Raw genomic sequence first — 23,319 nt, 5'->3', positions numbered from 1 at the left:
AATATAGATCTCATGTGGACCACACAGTAGGATTGAATGCCCACTGTTAAAAACTTCCTATGGTCCACTGTAATGTTTATTTGCCATCGAACTTGTTGATAAGGTCGCATGGACTTGGATCAAGTGAGAACACAAATTGCACTTATCCAAAAAATAATAGAAGTTTTAATTGTTGGAATTCAATCCCTACTGTGTGGTCCACCAGAGATTTGGATCTCCCTCATTTTTTGGATCATGCCCTAACATGAGTTGGCAAAAAGGATGGACGGTATGGATATACAACAAATGCATCGAGGTGAGCCCTATGTTCAGATGAGGTTTATATTTGCTTGATTTTTTGGACCATGCCTTAAAATGAGTTGGCAAAACAGATTGACATCATGGATATATAAATACATCAAGGTGGGCCCCAATTTCAGGGCCTCACCCGCTAGTGGTCCACCTGAGATTTGGATTTGCCTCATTTTTGGACCATGCCTTAAAATGGGTTGATAAAACGGATGGACGACATTGATATACAATAAATACTTCAAGGTGGGCCCCACATACATGGCGCTAAAAAATTGTACACGAGGCAGACATTAGCTCAAAATTAATAAATTATATTATGGCACTATTGTTGCTAAGTCACAATCCCAAAATTAAATTGTTTAAAAGATTTTCATCATTAATTTGCAAACACTTGTTTGTTTGAAATAGGACCATTTGATATTTTTCATTCTTTACTATTCAATAAATGTCCACCAATCCATTAGTGAGATAAGTGCCGATAGATTGCATGAATTTGAGGTTGATTTGGGGCATCGAAGGGTCCACCGAATCAACTCCAAATTGGCAACACTATTTACTTGACTCTAATTTCAATTTCTTTCTTAAGATTTATTGGGGAAAATGATATTACATTGTTGGATATATGAATTACATAATAGGACACGAAAGTCCCTAGATTGTATGTTGAAATAAAATGTACGCGAGTCACAAGGTATGTAATACACCAATACCTACAAATATGCGATATTTTGGGATTAAATTCTTTCTAATTAATTTATATTGATATTATATAGTTAGATAATTAAAAATAAAAGATCTACAGCCAATACTAGGTTGTCAAATTCATAAATTCATTAGACAACCCGATGCAACATTCTCACTAAAGATTGGACCGTTACACTACCATAAACACGTTCAAAATTATAAATAAATGCATTTTTTGGAATATTTACAATTTTTTAGATTTTCTGAATATTTTTTCAGATTTTTTGAAGCAATAATAATAATGATAATAATAAATAAATAAATAAATAAAATTGATGGATACATGGGCGTATCCATCGTTATGCTCCCCATATAGGCCGTTACAGTAGAGAATGGTTTGATGATTGTAGTGTGAAGAAAAGAGAAGAAGAGTGAGAGAGAAGAAGAAAGACGAGAGTTTTGGGAAAAATGTTGTGTTAGCTCAACATGCCCTAACACACAATATTTTATTATAATAGAGCATATAGTACATCGCAGGAGAAGAGGAAAGTGTGCGTATGCACTTATATTAAAAAACTATACACTAACATTCTCTATACTCCCACTCAAGTTGGAGCATAGATGTTATTCATGCCCAACTTGTCACGAACACAATGAAGAGCATCTCGACTCAAGGACTTTGTAAGGACATCAACAAGTTGATCCCCAGATCAAACGAAAGAGGTGACAATTTCTTTAGAAGCAACTTTCTCCCGAATAAAGTGACAGTCGACCTCAATATGCTTAGTTCGCTCGTGGTAAACTGTGCTACGAGCAATATGGATGGCCATTTGGTTGTCACAATGAAGAGGAACATGATCCGAAGGAGGATAGCCAAGTTTTTCAAGAAGGTTGCGAAGCCACACGAGCTCACATGTCGCATGAGCGATAGCATGGTATTTTGCTTCAACCGAGGATTGAGCAACAACCGGTTGCTTCTTGCTCTTCTATGTTATAAGATTGCCACCTAGGAAGGTATAGAAGCTAGATGTAGAGTAGCGATCATAAGTACTACGCGCACAATCAACATCGAAATAGTCAAAAAGATGAAAATGACCATGTAACTGAAAGCGGAGGCCAAGACCCGGGGTTGATTTTAAATACCGAAGTATGCGGTAGATAGATGTGAGATGGGAGGAACGGGGAGCTTGCATGAATCGGCTAACAACGCCCACTGCAAATTAGAGATCTGGGTGAGTAATAGTCAAGTAAATAAGCCGGCCTACTGCAAATTAGAGATTTTGGTGAGTAATAGTCAGGTAAATAAGCGGGCCTACAAGTTATCGATACATCCCGAGATCTGTAAAAAGAGCACAATCATCTGGTCGAAGCTTCTGCGAAGTATCGATGCGAGTGGTGGCGGGTTTGCACCCTAACATGCCAGTCTCCGTGAGAAGATCGAGTGTATATTTTTGTTATGACAAGACCAATCTGGATGAGGAGCGACCAACTTCAATTCTGAGGAAGTAGCGAAGAGGACCACGATCCTTGATTTCAAACTTGGTCTTAAAAAATTCTTTGACCTCCCGTATTCCAATAGAATCACTACCGGACAGAACAATATTATCCACATAAACAATGAGAACCATGATGCCCGTCGATTGACGACATATAAAGAGAGAATGATCGGCATGACTACGAACAAAGCCGAACTCTAAGAGAGCCTAACTGAATTTTTCAAACCATGCATGTGGGGATTGTTTGAGTCCATAAAGAGTCTTCTTCAACCAACATACAAGCGCAGGGTTGTGGGAAGCAACAAAGCCAGGAGGTTGATGCATGTAGACTTCAGGTTGATGCATGTAGACTTCCTCTGTAAGGTCCCCATGGAGAAATGCATTCTTAACATCAAGTTGAAATAAGGGCCATGATAAATTAATGGCCAAGGAGATCACAACACGAATCGAATTTGAGTTTAGCCACCAGAGAGAATGTCTCGAAGTAATCCACACCATGAGTTTGTCTGTAACCCTTAGCAACAAGACGGGCTTTATAGCGAACAATGAAGCCGTTTGGAAGAAACTTGATCGTATAAACCCATCAACATCCAATAAGTTTATGCCCTAAAGGAAGAGACATAAGGTCTCACGTATGATTCTTCTCAAGAGCAGACATTTCTTCTATTATCAACTTCGCTCAATCAGGACTTTGAAGAGCATTTGAGAGAGACCGAGGAATAGTCTGTGATGAAAGGGAAGCTGCAAACGACTGAAAAGATGGTGAAAGATGATCATATGAAACGAAATTACTAATGGGGTGTTGAGTATAAGATCGTGACCCTTTGCGCAAAGCAATGGGGAGATCTAAACTCAAGGTAGGAGAGTCACCTGAGCCAACATCCAAAGTGAGCGGAAGGGTGGATGGATAAGCGTGTGAAGATTTTTCCCAACAATGATACACCCACAGAGGCTTAGGGTCACCCAAATCACTAACATGATGCTGAACGGAGGGGAGAGGAGTTTCCCCGTGATCGCTAGTGGAAAGAGGAGGAGGATAAGAGTCATACTCCCCCTGACTCGCAAGAGGATCACAGAGGGATCAACCTAGAGCCGAAAAAAAAGAAATATCCTCAAAGAATGTTACATCGGCAGAGACATATTTCTTGCGAGTCAATGGGTCAAAACATTTATACCCTTTCTGACTCCGAATATACCCTAAGAAGACACTTTTAATTGCCCTGGGGCTAAGTTTATCATTACTTCCATCCAAAATTTGAGCAAAGTATGTGCAACAAAAAACTTTAGGTGGTAGAGGAAATGAATTATCATGAGGATACAATATAGTAAATGAAAATTTGTAAAACAGGATACGTAAGGGTATACGATTAATAAAAAAAGTAGCAGTTAGAAGAGCATCACCCCAAAAATGTTTAGGTAGGTGCAAACTAAGAAGAAGGGTGCGAGCAACTTTAAGAAAATGACAATTCTTTCGTTCTGTGATACCATTTTGTTGAGGTGTGCGAGCAAACGACGTCCTAGACAAAATACCATGTTCCTGCAAGAAGGACAAAAAGGCAGTAAACATGTATCCCCCCCCCCCCCAAAATTAAAATGTAGGGTTTTGATGGAATATTGAAATTGAGTGCACACTTCATGATAAAACACTTTCAATGCACCAAACACTTCACTTTTAGATTTCAAAAGATAAATCCAAGTCATGCGTGAATAATCATCAATAAAGGTAACAAAATATCTAAATCCAAAAGTGGAGGTAACCGGAGCTGGTCCCCAGACAACCGAGTGAACCGGAACAAAAGGTTGAGATTTCCTCCCAGAATGATGCAGGACATGGAAATTAACGATGATATACAAGATCTCAGGCTTTAGATCAAACTAATTCAAAAACATTCACATGAAATTTCCCATCCCACACAAAAGTTCAAACATTCAAGCAAGGAAAATCTGTGCAGGTCCAGGCCTACACATGCTAGGGTTGGATCAATAAAAATTATGAGCCAAACGATACTCAAAGGGAGGTAAAACTCATACATACATGCACAACAATTTGTCCCTAATCCAATTGATTCCACTAATTCAATTCCGAGAACCCTAGGGTAAGAAAATGGGCAAACAAATTAAGAATAATGCAATTTAGGGTTAGGGTTATGAAAAACAGTTATAAGAGAGTGAAATAAAATGGAAAACCTGAACATGTGATAGTCTGCGCGTGCGGACAGCGGGCTGGGCCTGGCGCACGTGCGCAGGAGCCTGGCCGCACGTGCGAGCGGGCCCCAATTCTCCTAACTGACTTCTAGGGTATGGTCGTCTAGGGGAGGACTCCAAAACCCTTGATTTTCAGCTCGATCCGAGATGCCGTCTGTGCGTGGTGCTCCGCCGAAGTTTCAGCCCTCCTGCAGGGCCAGATTCCCAAATTCTGCTGTGGGGAGAAGAATTGTTGCAATAGATGACTGATTCGAAGTGTAGATGATGGTGTGAGATGAGAAGAAGGGATGGTAGAAGATGGGGGCGAATCGAGATAGATGTGGCTTCGCACCACGATAGTTAGCCCTTCGATGAAAGGAGGGCTTCGCACCTAATTGGATTTCCACAACTCGAGAACTCAGAAGAATAGGAAAACATAGGAATTTTTATTAATCTTCAATGAGAAAAAACCCTACAAGGGGTGCCTATTTATAAGAAAAACCTATATCCCAAAACTCGCGCCATGTGTGCAACCTATTACTTGGCGGTGAAGTAAACAAAAATAACAACTAATCAATGTAATATAATCCGTCCATGATATTCTAAATAACATTAATAAGTAAGACCTAAAATATGAGATTAATCAGGCTAGTGGGCCACGTTCGTGAGAACCCATGATGGGCTTTACTTGACTATCGGGCCCACTCCAACGAACCAAAACTCAGTCTTCTAACTAGGAGGCCCTCCCTGGACGTCGTCATCGATCCAGATCGACGGTGGCGCCCTCCTTGCATACGTGCGTCGGGGTGGCGGCGTGCGTGCGCACGTGATGTCCCCATCACAGAAGAGATGGGAGGAAACGTAGCAGGATGATATTTAGACAATTCACAAATATCATAGTATAACGGTTTGGTGATAGATAAGGAGGGAAATAAAATTCTCATTCTAGCTATTAATGGGTGGCTTAAGCGGCAGCTGGCAGTGCCACCGTGTCATGGACTTTCAATCCAAAGAAAGGGTATTAGAAGCAGCAACGAGTGTATCATCGAGAAGATAAACACTTCCTCGCTCATGCCCCCACCAATCACTTCTTCGTTTGTAGGTCCTGGAACAAATAATAAGAAGGGAAGAAGGTAATGGAACAGTTTAATGATTTAGTAAGAGAGCTAACAAACAATAAGTTTAATGGAAAACGAGGCATATGCAAGACAGAGGACAGAGACAAGGAAGAAGAAAGAGGGATGAAACCAATCCCAGAAATGAGAGTTTGGGTTCCAGCCGCAACTGTTTTATATTGAGTGTGGGGAGAAAGAGAATAAGAGGAAAAGAATTGAGACTTACCAGTCATTTGGGAAGAAGTTCTAGAGCTTATGATCCAGGAGCTAGGAGAGGATGATGAAAGAAGAGCAATACCTGACTAGGCTGAAGCTGCGTGAGATGGCTCAGGAATATCACGAACGTGAAGCCACATAAGTGCATTATATGCGGCCTGCGAAATGATGAGAGACTCCCCTGAAGTAGACTGCTCAGCGCTCGGGGTGGAAGACTGTGTCTTAGGAGCAACTGTGGATGCAACAGAAGCAGTGACATACGTAGGACGACCATGGATCTGCTAGCAATAATCAACAATGTGATTAGTTCCACCGCAATGTGAACAAATGCGAGAACCATCACGTCCTCGTCCACGTCCACAAACTACAAAGATTACGACCGCCATGACTGCGATCTCCCTCGCAGCCTCTACCACGAGCATCATAACCAGAAATGCGCCCTGAACTCAAGGATGGTACCCCAAGGCAAAGAGAGGACTGATCGCTAGCAAGATATGCCGAACGCTCTGGTGGCACAAATGAATGAGAAGGAAGAGCAGAGACAATAGCGCGCTGACACATGGCATAGACTGTCGTCAATGGGGGATATGATCCTGCATAACAACCTGATCTCGAACATGAAGATAATCGGAATTCAACCCAGTTAGGAACTGCATGATACGAGTATCATCCCGCTGCTTATGGGCATGTTCATGATCTTCTTTACATTTGGAAGGAAGAGGCTGATACAAGTCCAACTCATCTCACATGCCCCAAAGCGTCGAATAATAATCTTTTAATGATCTTGGGTTTTGTTGGAACCGACCAATTTCTTAAATAAGCTGAAATACCCGTGAAAAATTCTGAGACTCCGAGAACATATCATGAAGTGTATCCTAAATGCCTTCAGCCGAGGATAAAAACATCATTGAGTGGTTAATTGAGGAATCCATACTATTCAACAACCATGCAATAACTTGATAATTCTCCTTTGTCCAAGACTTGTAGGTAGCATTTGTAAAGCTTGGAGGATCATCCAAAATATACGACTACTTCTCACGGGCTCCTAAGAACACTTTTACAGATTGTGCCCATTGAAGATAGTTGTCATCATTCAACTTAGTGGAGGTAATCTTGAAGGGGTTGGATTCAAAAGACCCCATGCCAAGAGATGAGGGCCCTTTGTCAGCCATAGGAGACTCAAATAAGAAGGATTGATTCAAACAACTCTATCTCACTCAATCCTTTAAGATAATAAGAGATAAACCTCAAACAAATAACAATCATCCAAAATAACAGGAAACCCACTCAAAAATGGCCTAGCCGCACGTCCATTTGAGGTTAAAACCCTCTCAAACATGGATCTTAGGGAAAAAAACCCTCCATGAGTAGCTTGGGAGGAAGATTTCGATCCACCTTGAGCAAATAAACCAAAGAAAAGTTTACCGATTTGAGGTAGATCGAAGAAAAATGGAAGATGGGCCCGATTTTCGAATTTCTCTATTTCGCCCAAAACACTATGAAAGGAGGTCCAAAAAATTCTGAAAAAATCACGACCAATCTTCTAAAATCAAGATCTATTAAACCCCTAAGCTTTTTGCTCAAATGAAGTCCATGCATTCGTACAACGCTGATGTCAACTGTATAGCTATTGACGTCAGCAAGGTGACGTGTTGCCTCTCAACCTATTGGATGCTAAATGCCTGGACCTATGCTCTGATACCAAGTAGAGAATGGTTTGATGATTATATTGTGAAGAAAAGAGGAGAAGAGAGAGAAGAAGAAGAAAGAGAAGAGTTTTGGGAAAAATGTTGTGTTAGCTCAACATGCCCTAACACACAATATTTTATTATAATAGAGCATATAATATACCACAGGAGAAGAGGAAAGTGTGCACATACACTTACATTTAAAAAAACTATTCACTAACATTCTCTATAGTTACGTTGATTCGGCATATCTGTTACCGCAATGGGACACCTTGGACTTTAGATATCATTTCCTCTTGATGAAAAGCTAAAGAAACGCAATGGGTGTAGTGTAGGTATCAATTACCAAAATAAGTTTGTAGCTCACTTGCTTTTCAAATTGCAATGCACAAACAAATGAAATAGCCAGGAGTATAGTTAAACAAGGAATGAAGCCCCTCCATATTTATAGAAACCATCATTTTTTCAACAATATTAGAAAATTTACATGCTTCCAAGGACGAAGGCTCATTTAATGACAAAAACACTCACCGATGCGGGGGCATCTTGGTGCGACTTCAAGGATGCACCGTATCTCCAAGGGGGGGCATGAGGTGGGGCTTGTTAGATGCAAGATGGCCACAGGGTGGGGCCCATTGTGGGACCTTGTGATTTGGGGACCCGTGCAACGTGTGGATTGCCCACAGGCGCCTGGGAGAACCTGTATGTAGAGATAAATCGGTCCTTCTCCATTAGTTCTGGAGCTTTTGGTGCATTGGTGAGTTGTTTGTTGTCACTCACACTACCATCAAATGCATCTTTCAAAAGACTCACACTTCCTGTCAAGATATGCAACTGTAGAAGGTACCAAAAACATATTATTAAACCAGATTAGGCCATGAATGCGAATGCCCATGAGTGTAGATATTTCATCAACATGACCAAACCCTCTTGCAATTAAAATAAAACAGCGTGCCACCAGTGTTTTAAATATCGACGATATCCCCCAATATATCCCATGATATATCTTGTATCCCACTTGTGCGATACGAAACACACAAGTAGTGCGATATATCCCATATGTTTGATCTGGTGAGCATTTTCGATTTTTGACCCTTTTCTTTCTTTTGTAAATCATGTTAAATTAGTGTCAAGTTACAAATCCATGATTTTTCATGTTTTTGTATATATACCACCATATGATTGATTTGCATACACACAGTAGCATGGAAATGGGCATGCCCAAATCAATCATAGGGTGTAAATATCAATTCAGAAACGAAAAAAAAAAAAAAGGGAAAGAAAAGAAAAAGAAAAGAAAATTTTACATTTCTGTTTTCCAATACAATCACTCACACCACCAAAGTGTCTCCCTAACCAAATTAATGCCCTCTTGCTTATCTTAGGATGCTTCTTTAGATTCAGTCCCTTTCAACTTGCTCACATCATCTCAAGAAAACCCTAGCTATTATCTTTAATCCCAATCCAACTTGCTAGAAGAAGACTTCAATGCACAAATGCTTTGATATTTCCAACAAAACCCATGATTGCTGATACCATACCTAGGACATGGTTCAAAATATCATTCGATACTGATTATATCATTTGAACTGTGATTTTCTTTTTTGTCAGAATCGGCCTGAGTGGTACCCTGGTGCACCAAAAATGGACAACTCGGTTCTGACCTGGTCTGACTCACTTAGCATCACAACGATTCACACTGAGTCACAATGAGTTGAGCAAAAGTTCAAGACACTACCATATTGTAGTGAAGTTGCACCACGCAACATGTGGCGTGCCATGAATGAGATAGGTCTGCATCATCCATCCCATCCCATCAAGTCACATGCCAGTTTGTCCACCTCCCTCCTCCTTTCCCTCTATTTGACAAATGCATGAGAACAAGAGAAAGTGGTGGTCGGCGGGCCAGGCTAGGCCAAGGCCTAGTCTGATAGTTAAGGTCCAAAGCCTGATCCCAGCCCAAGCTTGGCACATGCCTAGCAAAACAGGCCTAAGCCCAAGCCTGAGCTCGTAAAAATGTGGCTGGGCCTAGGCCCGGGCCCGACCCGACATGAAACCGGCCTGAAAATGGATAAAATCCCTGTTTCCCACTTGAATGTTCCTAATCTATCTGTTGATCTAGTGGGCTGCATGGACCAAGAAATAGACACCCAGATGAACGATATCTTGGTCTACATTCAAGATGCATGGGTTGCCTAATCAAGGGATTAGAATGGCATATTTGCAGGATGTATGATGATGAACAAATCAGCAACCTTATTCTCTTCAAGCTAAAGCAGCGGATCTAGAATAATCTCCACATCGATCATAGGCTCTTAGTGGAGTCTCACCACTAGCACTAATGGTATCAATGCTGCAGAGAAACAAGTCACAGGTTAAAAAGGCAAAGAATAAAGTAATTATTATTATTATTTATGTAGCATTCCATTCATAACACCTGGCCATTCGGGGTCTATTATATTGAAAACATACTGGAAAATTACGCAATATACAGCATGTTTAGATGGTTTACCGCAATCCCTGCTGGGATAAATCTGGTCCATTATATGTTGCTGATTAGGCCCCTTTGAAGAGCTTGTCAATGTTCATGTTGAAAATTTGCAAGCCATGGATGGATTATGTAGACAGAGGCAGGAAATAACGTGGAAGAGAATCAGATCTATGAGTGACTACCAAATGAACAGCCATTGCTCATCTTCCCTACAACAGGCATAGGGGGGAGTTAAGCTCATCCCTTTTATTACCAGTAACAATCGCTCTCACTCAATCTGGGCATCCCGTCATCATCCCAGCTCATCATAGATCATCTGAACAGCCAACCTGGAGGGCCCCATCATGAAGGGGCCAATGGTGATGAGCCTCAAGCATGAATGCTGACGCGATGACATCATAAATGCAAATGCAATGCCAACCTAGTCAAATTAAGTCAGGATGTGGAATGAGATCCGCAAATGTATACATTCAAGCATGGAATTTCTCAACAAGATTGCAATGGTTGTAAGCATTCAACTATCCACAAAAAATCATTGGAAATCAATGCAGAATCTGCCAAATAATAATAATAGTAAAATCAACAGAAATGGTCAATCAAACAGAGATCAAAGATGTCTAATTGAAAACTAGATGCTCATTGAAACTCGAAAAACTCACCAAAACCCAATGAACATGCTAGAGCTGCAAGAACAGTCTAAAAAGAAGCTGAAAATTCTGATTTTTTTGTTATTATTTTAAAGAGTATGAGAGTATAAGATACCTTACTATAAATAACTATTTAGACATATTCATGTATATTTGTTGAGATATTTACAGATCTTTATAGATCTCTCACCTCTTCTATATATTCCTATTATTGTCAATGAAATAAACAAGTCATAGCTTCCACAATGTAGTCTCTTGTGGTTTAACATGGTATCTGCCTTTGATCCTGACAGTTCATCCTCCTCTCTTCTTCCCTACTTGTAAATCTCGACTATTTCCCAAATATGAGATTGATTCACCTTCCACCTTCCACCGTGGATAGCCTTGAATCATGATCTGTTGCCTACTACTTCCCTTTGACTACGTCTATAGTCAATCTATTTCCACATATAGAGAGCCTGCTGCAAGAATCTATCCCATGCCTGAACCTCTCTACACTCTGGGCCGGATCGTTGTCTGGTTGCTCTCAAAGATCACCTCACTGCTGGAATCTTATTGCCTGCATTTTTTGTTGTTGTAAATGTCACTATCACGATTCACCTGCACCCATCATCATCTGACAAATCTGTCACCGCCAGCAAATTTTTTTGAGAGATAACAACAATTTTATTAATAAAAACTTGCAAAGCAAGGAAAGAAAACAAACCCCAAACAAGCCAAACAAACGCCTAAAGGGGGAGGCCAGCCAAGGCTGCCTTTACAAAAATTGCCCAATCCTTGATTAGCAAAAGAACCTTAGAAATTACCTTGTTCACCCCCTCTCCTGCATTCCGGAAGCAACAACCATTCCTAGAACCCCAAATGGCCCACATGACGGCCAAAATGAGCAGATGCCAATAGACTTTACGCCTGTTCCTAGAAGCCCGAATGTCACTGTCAACAATTGCCAAACCCAACATTTGATCGCTGCTCTCGACACCACCTTACATCTCATGTTGGAACTTTGACCAGATCTACTGCCTGTTCAGCCTCTGTTTCAGATTTGCGTCAAACACATCGAATTCTTTGTTTCAGCCACCCACCACCATCAGATCCCGTGTATGCTCTCACCAAGCCCATCTCTTCCACCATTAAATCCGGCAAATGTCTTCTGCATCTCTATCCATCTTGGTTCGCCAAATCTACCATAATCAGACTCATCTGCCATTTGCAGCACTGACTATCACACCTGCTATCTACAGTCCATCATCTGCCATGTAGCACAACTACCCATTTTTAGTTTATTTCTCATTTGGTGTTTCTTGAGTGCACCCAGTTTCATGCACCCGCAACTTAGATCCCACCATTTGCTCATCTTGGTCTGCATCTCCACCATTTACAACAACCATCACAGTGCTGCCTATCCATAACCTCGTCTGCTTCGACTCCAAACACCTCAGTCATTTTCTCCAACCAACACGATTTTCGATAAGCTTGATCTTTGCCAACTCCTCCATACTCCAAAAATATATCTTCCCCATACTCGGCCTATTGACAATGTGTTTTTTTTTTTGGTGCCGGGCTTTTTGGCCAGATTTGTTATTGCACCGGGTTTTTGGACCAGATTTTTTATTAGGCCGGGCTTTTGGACTGGACCTTGTTACCCCGCTGGCCTTATCTCATGACCTGTTTTTTTTTTTTGTTGTGAGAACATCTAGAGCGATCGGAAGAGAAACGATTGGAATTTTAGCCATCAGAAGTGTGTATCTACTGGAAGAGCAATGATTGAAATCTGAAGCATTGGTGGTGTCACTAAATAATTCACTAGTCATTGAAAGTGCCAATGATTCACATCCCATAAGTTATTAGGCGCGGGGGGTGGGGGGGTGGGTGTGGTGGGGGAGGGAATGTTAGAGTTTAAGATACCTCACTATAGGTAGTGACTTAGATTGTTCATGTCTATCTGTTGAGATCTCTACAGATCTCTTTCAAATCTCTCACCTCTTCTATATATTCCTATTATTGTCAATGAAATAAAACAAAGTACAGCTTCCACAATGTATTCTTTTGTGATTTAACATCTACTAATCTCTGTAGATTTTCATGAATCCATCTAAATAGCTATCTATTGTAAGGTATTTTATACTCTAACAAAGGGAATAACAAAACTAAATTAAATTAAGAAAGGGGAAGATAATTCCCCAAACATAGCAAATCTCAGGGATCCTGAAACTGGATGGGACACCTCAGGAGCCAAAAATCCTATGGGAAAACAAAGTGTTTAACCTGTCAGAAATTACCATAATTTCCTTAAAAACGAGAACAAGAATCCTTGGGATAAAATCTTCTCCGTTAGCCCATTGAGCAACAACCAAGATTGAGCCAAAGAAATCAACCTCAATCTAGGGGAGAGAAGACACTATCCTGATGGATTCCCACAGAGCAATCATTGTGGCATGAGTGGCAAAAATAGCTGCAGCAGGCCAAGAAGAAACTGTGGCAACACTACCTGCGGGATCGGGTAGAAGACCACCTATGCCAGCATATCTGTTCTCCTGGTTACAGATCCTGTGGAAGATAAAGACCAACAGCGAATCAATTGAAGAAATAGTGGTGACCTGCAATGGGGCTGAGCGTTTCTCCCAAAGGAATTTCTTCCAGAGATGTGAGTAGGACTCGTAGGGATTTCTTTAAAAGCCTCGTGAAAATTCTGAGATTCAGAGGTGAAAAATTGCAGTATAAGCTGCCATTACACACTGCTCTGTTCCACTGGATGGGAATTAAGCCCAAAATGCAGTTTTGATGAATGGACTTTGGGAAGGGTGTCATCCAAACAACCTCAAAGTTATTGTCCAATGGACATGATTATTGGACAGTGTTTTAGGTGTTGTCCAAACATACCCGTATAAATGCAAAATGATTTTCTTCATTTTGTTTTCTCCTGAAAATGTGATCTAAATGTTCAATGCTTGCCGAGTTTCTTCTTCTTCTTCTTCTTCTTCTTCTTCTTTTTTTTTTTGTACAAATATATTCCAGTCTAGATTACCAATTATCAATTACCGCCAAACATGGCTATCTAGTTCATCTATAAACTAATACACATCTAGATCCATGTTTTGTGGCTTATGAGCATCCGGTGCTATTGACCTTGTTCATCATTCACCATGGGTTTGTTGCTGCGAATTTATGATGACTTACCATTAAATGTAACTTGCTACTAAATGCAGGTTGGTATTGTCCACGAGGGGATGAGGTTTCCTTTGTGGGTGCATGGCCACACAGTCATTGTGTTTTCTGTGGTTTCAACTTCTCCAAGTAAATCGGTAGGTAAGAAGAATTTTATTTCATACTTCCACACTCATTTCACATGATATCAATAATGAAGGCCGTGAAACAAGAATTCTGGTCTAATTAATTGACATGGATTGTAATGCATTAGTTGTTTGGATTATTATCATATCTTCTTCTTTTCTTTTTGATTGGGCAACCTACAAATATCACAGGCAATGCAATGCTTTTCATGGGAGAAAAGGGTGGAAGATTTTGATTAATTAAATGGTTCTTGTTAGGAGTCTGGCATAGTAACATAAGAATCATTACATGTAAGCGATTATTGTAACAAGAAGAGAGCCCTGAGAAGAGGTTTGCTAATTTCACATGTTTGCATAGCCTTGGCCCCTCTACACTCCTTCACGTGTGCCAATCTGGCATGTCTTGAACATCCTAGCTGTTGATAACGTGAGTCATGACATGTAGATGCCCTGGCCAAATGATAAGCTGGTGACTGCTGGTCACTCTGTATGAAACAAATTGATGGCTGCTTGTTTGTTGGGTTTTTTTTTTTTTTTTTTTTTTTTTTTTTTTGTCATTGTGTGAAGATTGGCTGTTTATTTCATTGTTTGCCACTGATTCCACTAAATGAGCTATCTTGCTTCTGGATATTTTCGTTTTTGTTTCATTTAGCCAGTTTCTGAACTTATTGAGTGCTTTGTTTTCATGGAATCCCATCCAATACATGGAGCTGTTCAATCCTCTGATGGATTTCAGATGTTCAGTGGGGAGCAAATCTTTTGCGTGACAGATAAGCAGATTTTGATTTTTACACTGACCATATGGCATCATATGCTGGGCTATCCATCCTTGTTTTTGCTGCTGTATGTGTCCTGTGTATTGTATTGTGAAATAGCCTTCTTTTCATTTGAGAGAAAAAAAGCCTCAGAGAAATTGTCTTGAATTCTTCTTCTGTGGAGCTGAGACTAGTTCATCCTGATAGGACAAGGCTACTCCTAAAGTTGTGACTGTGATATATGGTATGAGAATCCACACGTGTCTCAATCCTGCCCATCAACATGGAAGGTGTGCTGACTTGCATGCATGTATGAGATCCAAACTGTTCATCAGGTCGGTCTACAGCAGTGTTTCCATTGTCGACGAAAAATCGATAATATCGCCGATATTTTCGGTGTCGCTGGACCGGCGACACCGAAACACCAAAAATTCGTTTCTCTTCCTAATGTCGACGAAATATCGGCGATATTTTCGATTTTATCGGGAAAAAAATAATTATCAGCGACAACTCTCCCCTATTATTAAAAAAAAAAACAAAACAGATACAGAAAAAAAAATCTCTTACCATTTTTTTCTCAAAATCTGCCGGCGGGAGTGGCTTTCGGATGGATTTGGTGGGCCAACCACGGTTGATAGCGCCGGATTTTCAGAGGTAAGAAATCTCTTCTTTTTTTTCTTTGAAAAGAATAGGTTCGAAAGAAACCCAATTTCGACGAGGTTGAAGGGGATTTGGGTTGCGATTTGAAAAACAAGAGAAATTTCGGGAAAGATAATCAGAATTTTTTTAGGCGGAAAAAACGATGGAAGCCCTTTCGGTGAAGATGAGACGACAGGGGCGCGGATTAGCTACTGACAGGTTGAGTAGCTAGACTAGCTACTGAGTGACGTCACTAAGTTCCGTGGGCCCCATCATGATGTATGTTTTGTATCCACGCCTTCCATCCATTTGGAGAGATCATTTTAGGGCAATATCCAAAGAATGAGTTAAATCCAATGATCCAGTGGGCCCCAGCACAGAAAACTGTGGGAACAGTGACGTCCACCATTAAAAACTTCTGAAGGCCACAAAAGGTTTAGATCAAGCTTATATTTAAGTTTTCCCTTATTTTATGTATTTTTTAACTTTTGAATGGGTTGGATTTCAAATAAACATTATGGTGGGCCGTAGGATAATTTCAACGGTGGGCACTCTCCCCACTGCTTTCTGTGGCGGGGTCCGGTACAGATTTTTATCTCCCTCATTCAATGGCTCCTGCCCTAAAATGATATCTCAAAATGGATGGACGGTGTGGATACAACACATACATTATAGTGGGGCCCACATAACTTGGTGACGTCACTTCCATGGCGGACTGGCGATACAACCTGTCAGTATCTAATCCGCATCCGCGTGGGTACGTGTCATGCGATGACGAGTGCTGAAGCTCCTCGAGCTCCGAGTTGTACGAACGGTTTAAAGGTTATCAAAATTAAATGGGCCCTAAATTGATGTATTTATTACATCCATACCATTCATTTATTTTTCAAATTCATTTTAGAGCATGAATCAAAAAATAAATCATAACCTAATCTCAAATGGACCACACCAGAAATAGCAGTGGTTAATGATTTTCACCGTTAAAACATTCATAGGGCCCACCATAAAGTTTATTTTCAATTAAATCTGTTCATAAGGTCAAAAATACCTAGATTAAGAGGAAAAATACATAATATTGATCCAAAACTTATGTGACCCCAAAAAAGGTTTCAATGGTATACATTCAATCCCCCACTGCTTTCTGCGGTGTGATCCACTTGATCTTTATATCTATCTTATTTTTCAGCTCAAGCCTTAATACGAGCTCATAAAATGAATGGACGGTTTGGATATAACACATACCTCATGATAGGACTCATAGAACTTGCTGACGTCAGTACACCCAGATACTTGTACACCAACCAAGACGAAAGCTCCCTTTTAGAGAATGAACTCGGTGCAATTACGGGGCTTTACAAACAGTGGTGCGTCTCTCACGACGGGGCCCACATTGATATATTTATTTTTTATGCACGCCGTCCATAGGTTTTTTCAGATTATTATAAGACACTAGCCCAAAAAATGAAACAGATTGATATCTAAGCTGGGCCATATTTTAAGAAAGAGTGTTGGTTGAACCTCCACCATTAAAAACTTCTTTGAGCCTACATTAATGTTTTTATGTTTTTGTAATGTTTATTTGTCATCCAACCTAAGGTCTCGTAAACCTTTATATAAAAAAGAATAAATATTAGGTTGGTCCAAAACTTCTGTAATCCATGAGAAGGTTTTAATGGCCTATCACCACTGTTTCTCATGTGAAGGTCCACCAAAGATTTGAATCTGCTTCATTTTTTAGATTATACTCTAAATTGATTTTTAAAAATAGATTATTATTATTATTTTCAATTCATCCCAGCAGGAAGGGGACCATGAATTGTTTGAATGTATATAAACATCATGCTGGACCAAGGAGATTTATTTGTCATCCAAGTTGAAACCTTCCTAAGAGCTATGGCCCACAGTGGTATTTATTTGTCATCCAAGTTGTTCATAAGATCACACAGAGATAGATGAAGTTAAAATACAAAAATGACATGGATCCAAAACTTTTGTGGCCCCTAATGATTTTTCAACGGTAGGCATGTTCAATTCACATTGTTTCCTGTGGTGTGGTCCATTTGAGCATTGGATATGCTTCATCTTTGGGATCAAGCCTTAAAATTATCTTGTAAAATGGATGGATGGGGTGGATAAAATACATAAATCACAATGGGCCCCACATAGTTGACTCAGTACGATAAGCATACTGATTTATATGGTGCACATGTGTCACTTTTTTGTATCTTTGGATTGATGGGTCGATGCTCTGTGGGGCCATCATAATGATAAATATTTTATCAATGTCGTCCATTTATTTTGATAGATAATTTTAAGGCATGAGTCCAAAATGAGACAGATTTGCATCTCAGGTGGACCACACTAAGGGAAACAGTGGTGATTAAATGCCCACCATTAAAAATAGTGGTATGGCCCACCACCAGATTTTTGGATCTGCCTAACTTTTAGAACATTATCCTATTGTGGCCTTTCAAAACAGATGGTAGGAGTGGATTTGTGACATACATCTCTATCATGCAAAAAACCACACTAATTGGATAATCCAATCCATCCTTCATTTGGCATCTTTGAATTCATTCACTTTTACATGTCTTAATTTCTGTATGCCAGCTTCATTTGTAATATATAAACTCATTTTAGTTGTTATTAAAGTGATTTTTTATGGCATCGCATGCTTTTTTTGTCCCATTAAATGAAAATTTATTATGTAATGTATTTTTTTTGCAATTTTTTTATTCCTGAATCTGTAAATATGTGTATTCATGTATGTCCTGAAGTTTCACAGAAAAATTTCATCATTTTCTCCATATTTCCCCATTTTTTCCTGCATTTCCGGTTATCGGCGATAACAATATTATATCTTTATCTCTGGCCAGCGAAACTTGTAGCGATACCGACAACTCGAACACTGGTCCACAGTACATATACCTGCGCCTAAATAGCTGATCTAATCATCAGGTGGACCAACATGCATGTTTTGAATTTGAACCGTTGGTAACTGTTATTTTCATTTTGTGGATAGTGTGGACCACTACTGTTTAGAACGGTCTTAATTTTTTGACTAGGCTATCTAACTGATGGGGCACACCTGATGATTAGACTGGCCTGACTGTTTGGCATGGGCATTTAGATCTTAAGCATGGAGCAAAAACACATGCTGCCTAAGCACATGTAACCACATAGGTGCATGCTAGGATCCGAGTCCACACCTTTGCTTAGCAAAATGTGTGGTATCATTATTGGTCATGTTCTTGTGCTTTCCCTTCATTGTTTTGATCTTAAAGTCAACACTTTAATCTGCTATTATCTTTTCTTGAAAGATGACTTTAATCTGCTATTATCATTCAATCATCAGAGAAGTGCAGTGCAAATATGTGAGGAAATTGGGTATGCGCAGGCATTGCAGTTTTGTGTGTGTGCTTGTTCTTGCATGTATATGTGTGCATACTTTGCTGCACCAGAAGTTGTAAGCTTTAGATAACTGGAAGTTGTAAGCTTTAGATAACTGAAAATCTTCATCTTGAGTGCTTCAGTATTACTTCTGACTTTTCTGAACTTCTGCTCAGTGCAACTTGTGCCCGGAACTGAAGTTGCAGTTGCGCCGAAGAGACGCAAGAAAGATGTGGATTCATATCAAGTAGCCCCCAAACATACATCCGTAAAAGAACCACCTGTGCCAAAAGCACTCTTGCGTGTTCAAGCACAAAACAAAAGATTGGTTCACAGAATTGAAGTCAAAGGTGTTGAGCTGGGCATAGTGCTCACTTCCATTGCATTTATTCATTCTGAAACAGCTAAGAATCTTTTGTTTGATAATCTTCAATTAGTTATTGTGTTCTCAAGATCAACTGTCAATGATAACGTGCAAAACCAAAAAAATAATACCCTGAGAAAAATGAGCAATTTGTCTGCTAACGAAAGGAATTTGGAGGGTTCAACAATTAGCAAGGGGGCTCCTAGACATGCGATTGTTCGGCTTTTACTTTCAGACTCTGTAGCAAAAGGACATATCATGCTTCCTCAGTCTCTTCGCCTTTATTTGAGAGCAGGCCTACATTCATGTAAGTATGCAGATTCTATTTAAGCTTTCCATGAGATTATTTTCCTCAAAATGCACCTTATTTTGACTCCCCCACTTTTCCTTTTACCACCGGGTATTGATGCACACTCACACACATATGTCCGGTTCTTTATGTTTGTATGTGTGTGATCTTAAATTGATTGAAGTCTTTTTATGTCTTTTGTTTATCTATTTTTTCACAAAGAAACTAGCTTTACTCACTAGATCAACTTGTAAGAAATCTGGTGTATGAATTATGGATCTTTGTATGATCTATTGTGGCACCTAGCACATGCAAATTGCATACAATCTAGTAAATGTATTTTAAATGCTTTCATGGTTAGATGTAGTGACTAGTGCTCTTTACATGTATTGGGATTCACTAAAATTCTTATTTTTGGTTCTGGATCTGTGGGAGCCTGCATTATATATATATATATATATATATAATGGCCATGTAATTTTTATTAGAGATAGAAGAAAAACAAAAAAGGCCCCAAGAAGCCGATAAAACCAACTGAGAGGATGAGGAATCATCTTTTCAAACAAAGCCTAGGCTGCCTCTGCACTCATCAATTTGCTTGGTGCTTTGACTGTTAATGGTTTTAAGCCCCATTGCTCAGCTAACGACTGTGTCCCGAGACTGTTTGATGGTAACTTCCTTTGTTTCTGCCACTGTTCAAAATATCGGTATTGCGTTATGTATCGCACCCTTGGGATATGGATACGTATCAGTTATCACATGGGATTTATCGGTTGTATTGTATCGCGTAATGTATCGTTGTTGTTGGAAACATGGGGAAATTGGTTGAATTTTTCAATGAAACTTCAATGATTGTTAAAAAAGACATCAATACACACTTACAAATCAAAACATTACAAAAAACAAGTGCATATAATAGGTTTTCTTTGTATGGGGTACTAATCTATGTGTTGTCTAACTGAATTGATGCAAGCATATTCAAAGTCTATTCATATAATTTATAATTGTAAGAAGTGTGGGAACACAAGAAATACATTCAAAAGCAAAAGAAGAATCACTAGATCAGGTTGCATACATGTTTGATTTTATGTTTGGACACAAATTGCAACCGATTTGCGAGAAATTAATTATTATTATTATTATTTTTTCAATTTTCCGCAACCCGGCCCATCTCCTCCAAATCTCGAAATCGAAGCTCCCAATCCATGATTTTTCATGCAAAACATGAAAAATCATGGATTTGTAACAACTTGACACTAATTTAACATGATTTACAGAAGAAAAAAAAGGGTCAAAAATCGAAAATGCTCACCGGATCAAACATATGGGATATATCTCACTACTTGTGCATTTCGTATTGCGCAAGTGGGATATAAGATATATCGTGGGATATATCGGCTGATATCGTCGATATTTAAAACACTGGTTTCAGCTTTGTTTCAGAAAGTTATGTTGTTGCGCTCTTTTCAGATTGACCATAACTTCACGAGAAGGGTGAGGTGCCACAACAGCCTCCTCCTTTTCCCCTCATAACCCGAACCATATCTAGCAGTCTGAATTTGACTTGACATCACCCAATCAGCTCTGAATAGCCCAAAGAACCTACTCCAAAAATCTCCAAAAAGTCCACAAATGTAGGAAAAGGTGTTCAACTGATTCATGGAGGTGAAGTATACAAACATTAGGAATGACCATATTTTTGCTCCACATAATTGATTGTGAGGACTTTACCCCTTCCCATGAGCAAACAAAGTGCAATCACCCTTGAGAGCCTGGATAAGTCTAAATATGCATTGTTGGATATCTCCTGTCTACTTGGAGCATACTGACACAATTGAGTAGGAAGACTTGATTAAAAATCCGCACTTCAGTCAATATTCCTCTGCCATTTATCTATTGCTCTTGCTATCGAGTTGCATCCTTTCAAGAGCTCGATAAGGAGAACAAATTACTCATCTCCACATTAAGGGCCATTCCAAATACTGGTAACCACACCACTTGATCACTATTTCTATTGTAATTCAGGGAGATCCTGATCTCTTTTTTTTGAAGCCACATGGTATGCAACCTGGGAAAAGCTTGGCACAAGGCAATGGTGTCAAACCACACATCTTAGTAGAAACTAATGCACTCTCCATTTCAAACTATTGCATTCGGAAGACATTATTTTGAGCACAGCTCTCCATTAACCAGAGGCCTGGTATTGAGATGATGCCCTGGTAAACTTCCCTCTTGACCGAGCCCCATATTTACACAAAATCGCTTGCTTCCATATACTAACTTCTGTTGTCTGGAACCTCCATAGCCATTTTTCTGGGTAGCGAAACATTCAATTACTTCAGCAATTTAATCCCTGCCCCACCTTTCTTTTCCTGTTTGCATGCTAAACTCCAGTCAACAAGGTGACAGTTGTGCTTCTCTTCTGCACCTGTGTGGTATCTATATTTTGTCTTTGGAATTCAGAAAATCAGCTGTTGCAGATTTCTCACAATAAGTTATCAGTCACCAACACCAATTGAAAAAGATGAACAAAGTTATCATCAGTCTCCATGCAGTGAACAAGCTTGCTGCTTATGAATCACTTATGGTTGCTATTGGAAAACATTGATTCGCTAACTTTGGATGTACGTGCCTTAGGTATTGATGAATGTTTAGAAGCCGCATGTTCCTTTACTTCCCATGTAGGTTGAGGGACAAGATGTAGACCTTGGGACTTTGTGGGTCTGCCGGACCTGATTGTGCCTTTATATATATATATATATATTATCATTTGCTAATTTTTAATAGAAATGATATATTGTACATTGGCGCACCTGCATATATCCAGTGTTCGAAGTATTAGTATCGCTAAAAGTTTTGCTGGCCGGGGATACGGAAACAATATCGTTATTGCTGATAATATCGCCAATTTCCGTAAATGCAGGAAAACATTGGGTAAATGGTGGAATTTTTCAGTGAAACTTCAGGAGATGCGAAAATACACATATTTGCATATTTAAGAATCAAATAATAGCGAAAAAGATGGATATTTGCATATTTAGGAATCAAATAATAAGTTTCCCTTTAACGGAGCCTAAAAGCATGTGTCGTTGGCTTAGGAAAACATTGGAGAAACATGGGGAAAATGATGGATCCATCCATCCACCCAACCATCCATCCATGCATGCACATACAAATACACATGCATGATCCATCCATCCATGCATGCGTGCACACACACACACATATACACATCCATCCATCTGTGATCCATCCATCCATGCACGCATGCATACATATTCACACATACAAACATGCATTTCATCGTAAAACCATTTGCCCAAAAAAAATTGAAATGATTTTTTTTAATAAACAATTTTTATTAAAATTTTTTTTTTTTTTTAATTTTTTTAAAAATTATTATTATTATTATTATTATTATTATTATTATTATTATTATTATTATTTTGTGATATTGATACATTAGTGATATTATTGAAATATTGTTGATATGCTGGCGATACAAGTGACACTTGAAATTCACATGGTAAAAAATATTGGCGATGCATTGGTGATATCGATACATTGGCAATACAAGAGACCTGGAATTTACACAGTCAAAAATATTGCCGATACTTAGCGATACATCGCCGATACTTTGAATTTTTTATACTACCAATGTTATTGGTATTGCTACCAGTGTTATTGGTATCGCCGAGCTGGAGATTCAGATTATATAGAGGATATTTTGATAATATCAGGGATACTCCGAACAATGCATATACCATATCGTTCAAGATA

The 23,319-nt window shown here is 39.4% G+C and overlaps 1 protein-coding gene across 5 annotated transcripts in view; it reads left to right on the top strand.

Annotated features, from left to right (window-relative positions):
- LOC131250631 (peroxisomal ATPase PEX1) overlaps positions 1-23,319 on the top strand; it is a 111,908-nt gene that overhangs the window by 12,234 nt on the left and 76,355 nt on the right. For all 5 annotated transcript variants that reach the window (XR_009173417.1, XR_009173416.1, XM_058250935.1 and 2 more), the window contains exons 3-4: positions 14,019-14,118; positions 19,063-19,557. Coding sequence is in view for 3 of the 5 variants with exons in the window: in XM_058250935.1 (XP_058106918.1) it covers positions 14,019-14,118; positions 19,063-19,557 (595 nt within the window). In the remaining 2 variants the exon portion in view is untranslated. The remainder of the gene's footprint in view (positions 1-14,018; positions 14,119-19,062; positions 19,558-23,319) is intronic.

Source organism: Magnolia sinica, chromosome 1 (genome assembly GCF_029962835.1).
Source record: "Magnolia sinica isolate HGM2019 chromosome 1, MsV1, whole genome shotgun sequence".
Lineage (NCBI taxonomy): Eukaryota > Viridiplantae > Streptophyta > Magnoliopsida > Magnoliales > Magnoliaceae > Magnolia > Magnolia sinica.
Note: the sequence above shows the minus strand (reverse complement) of the source record. Positions and strands in the feature narration are given on the sequence as shown.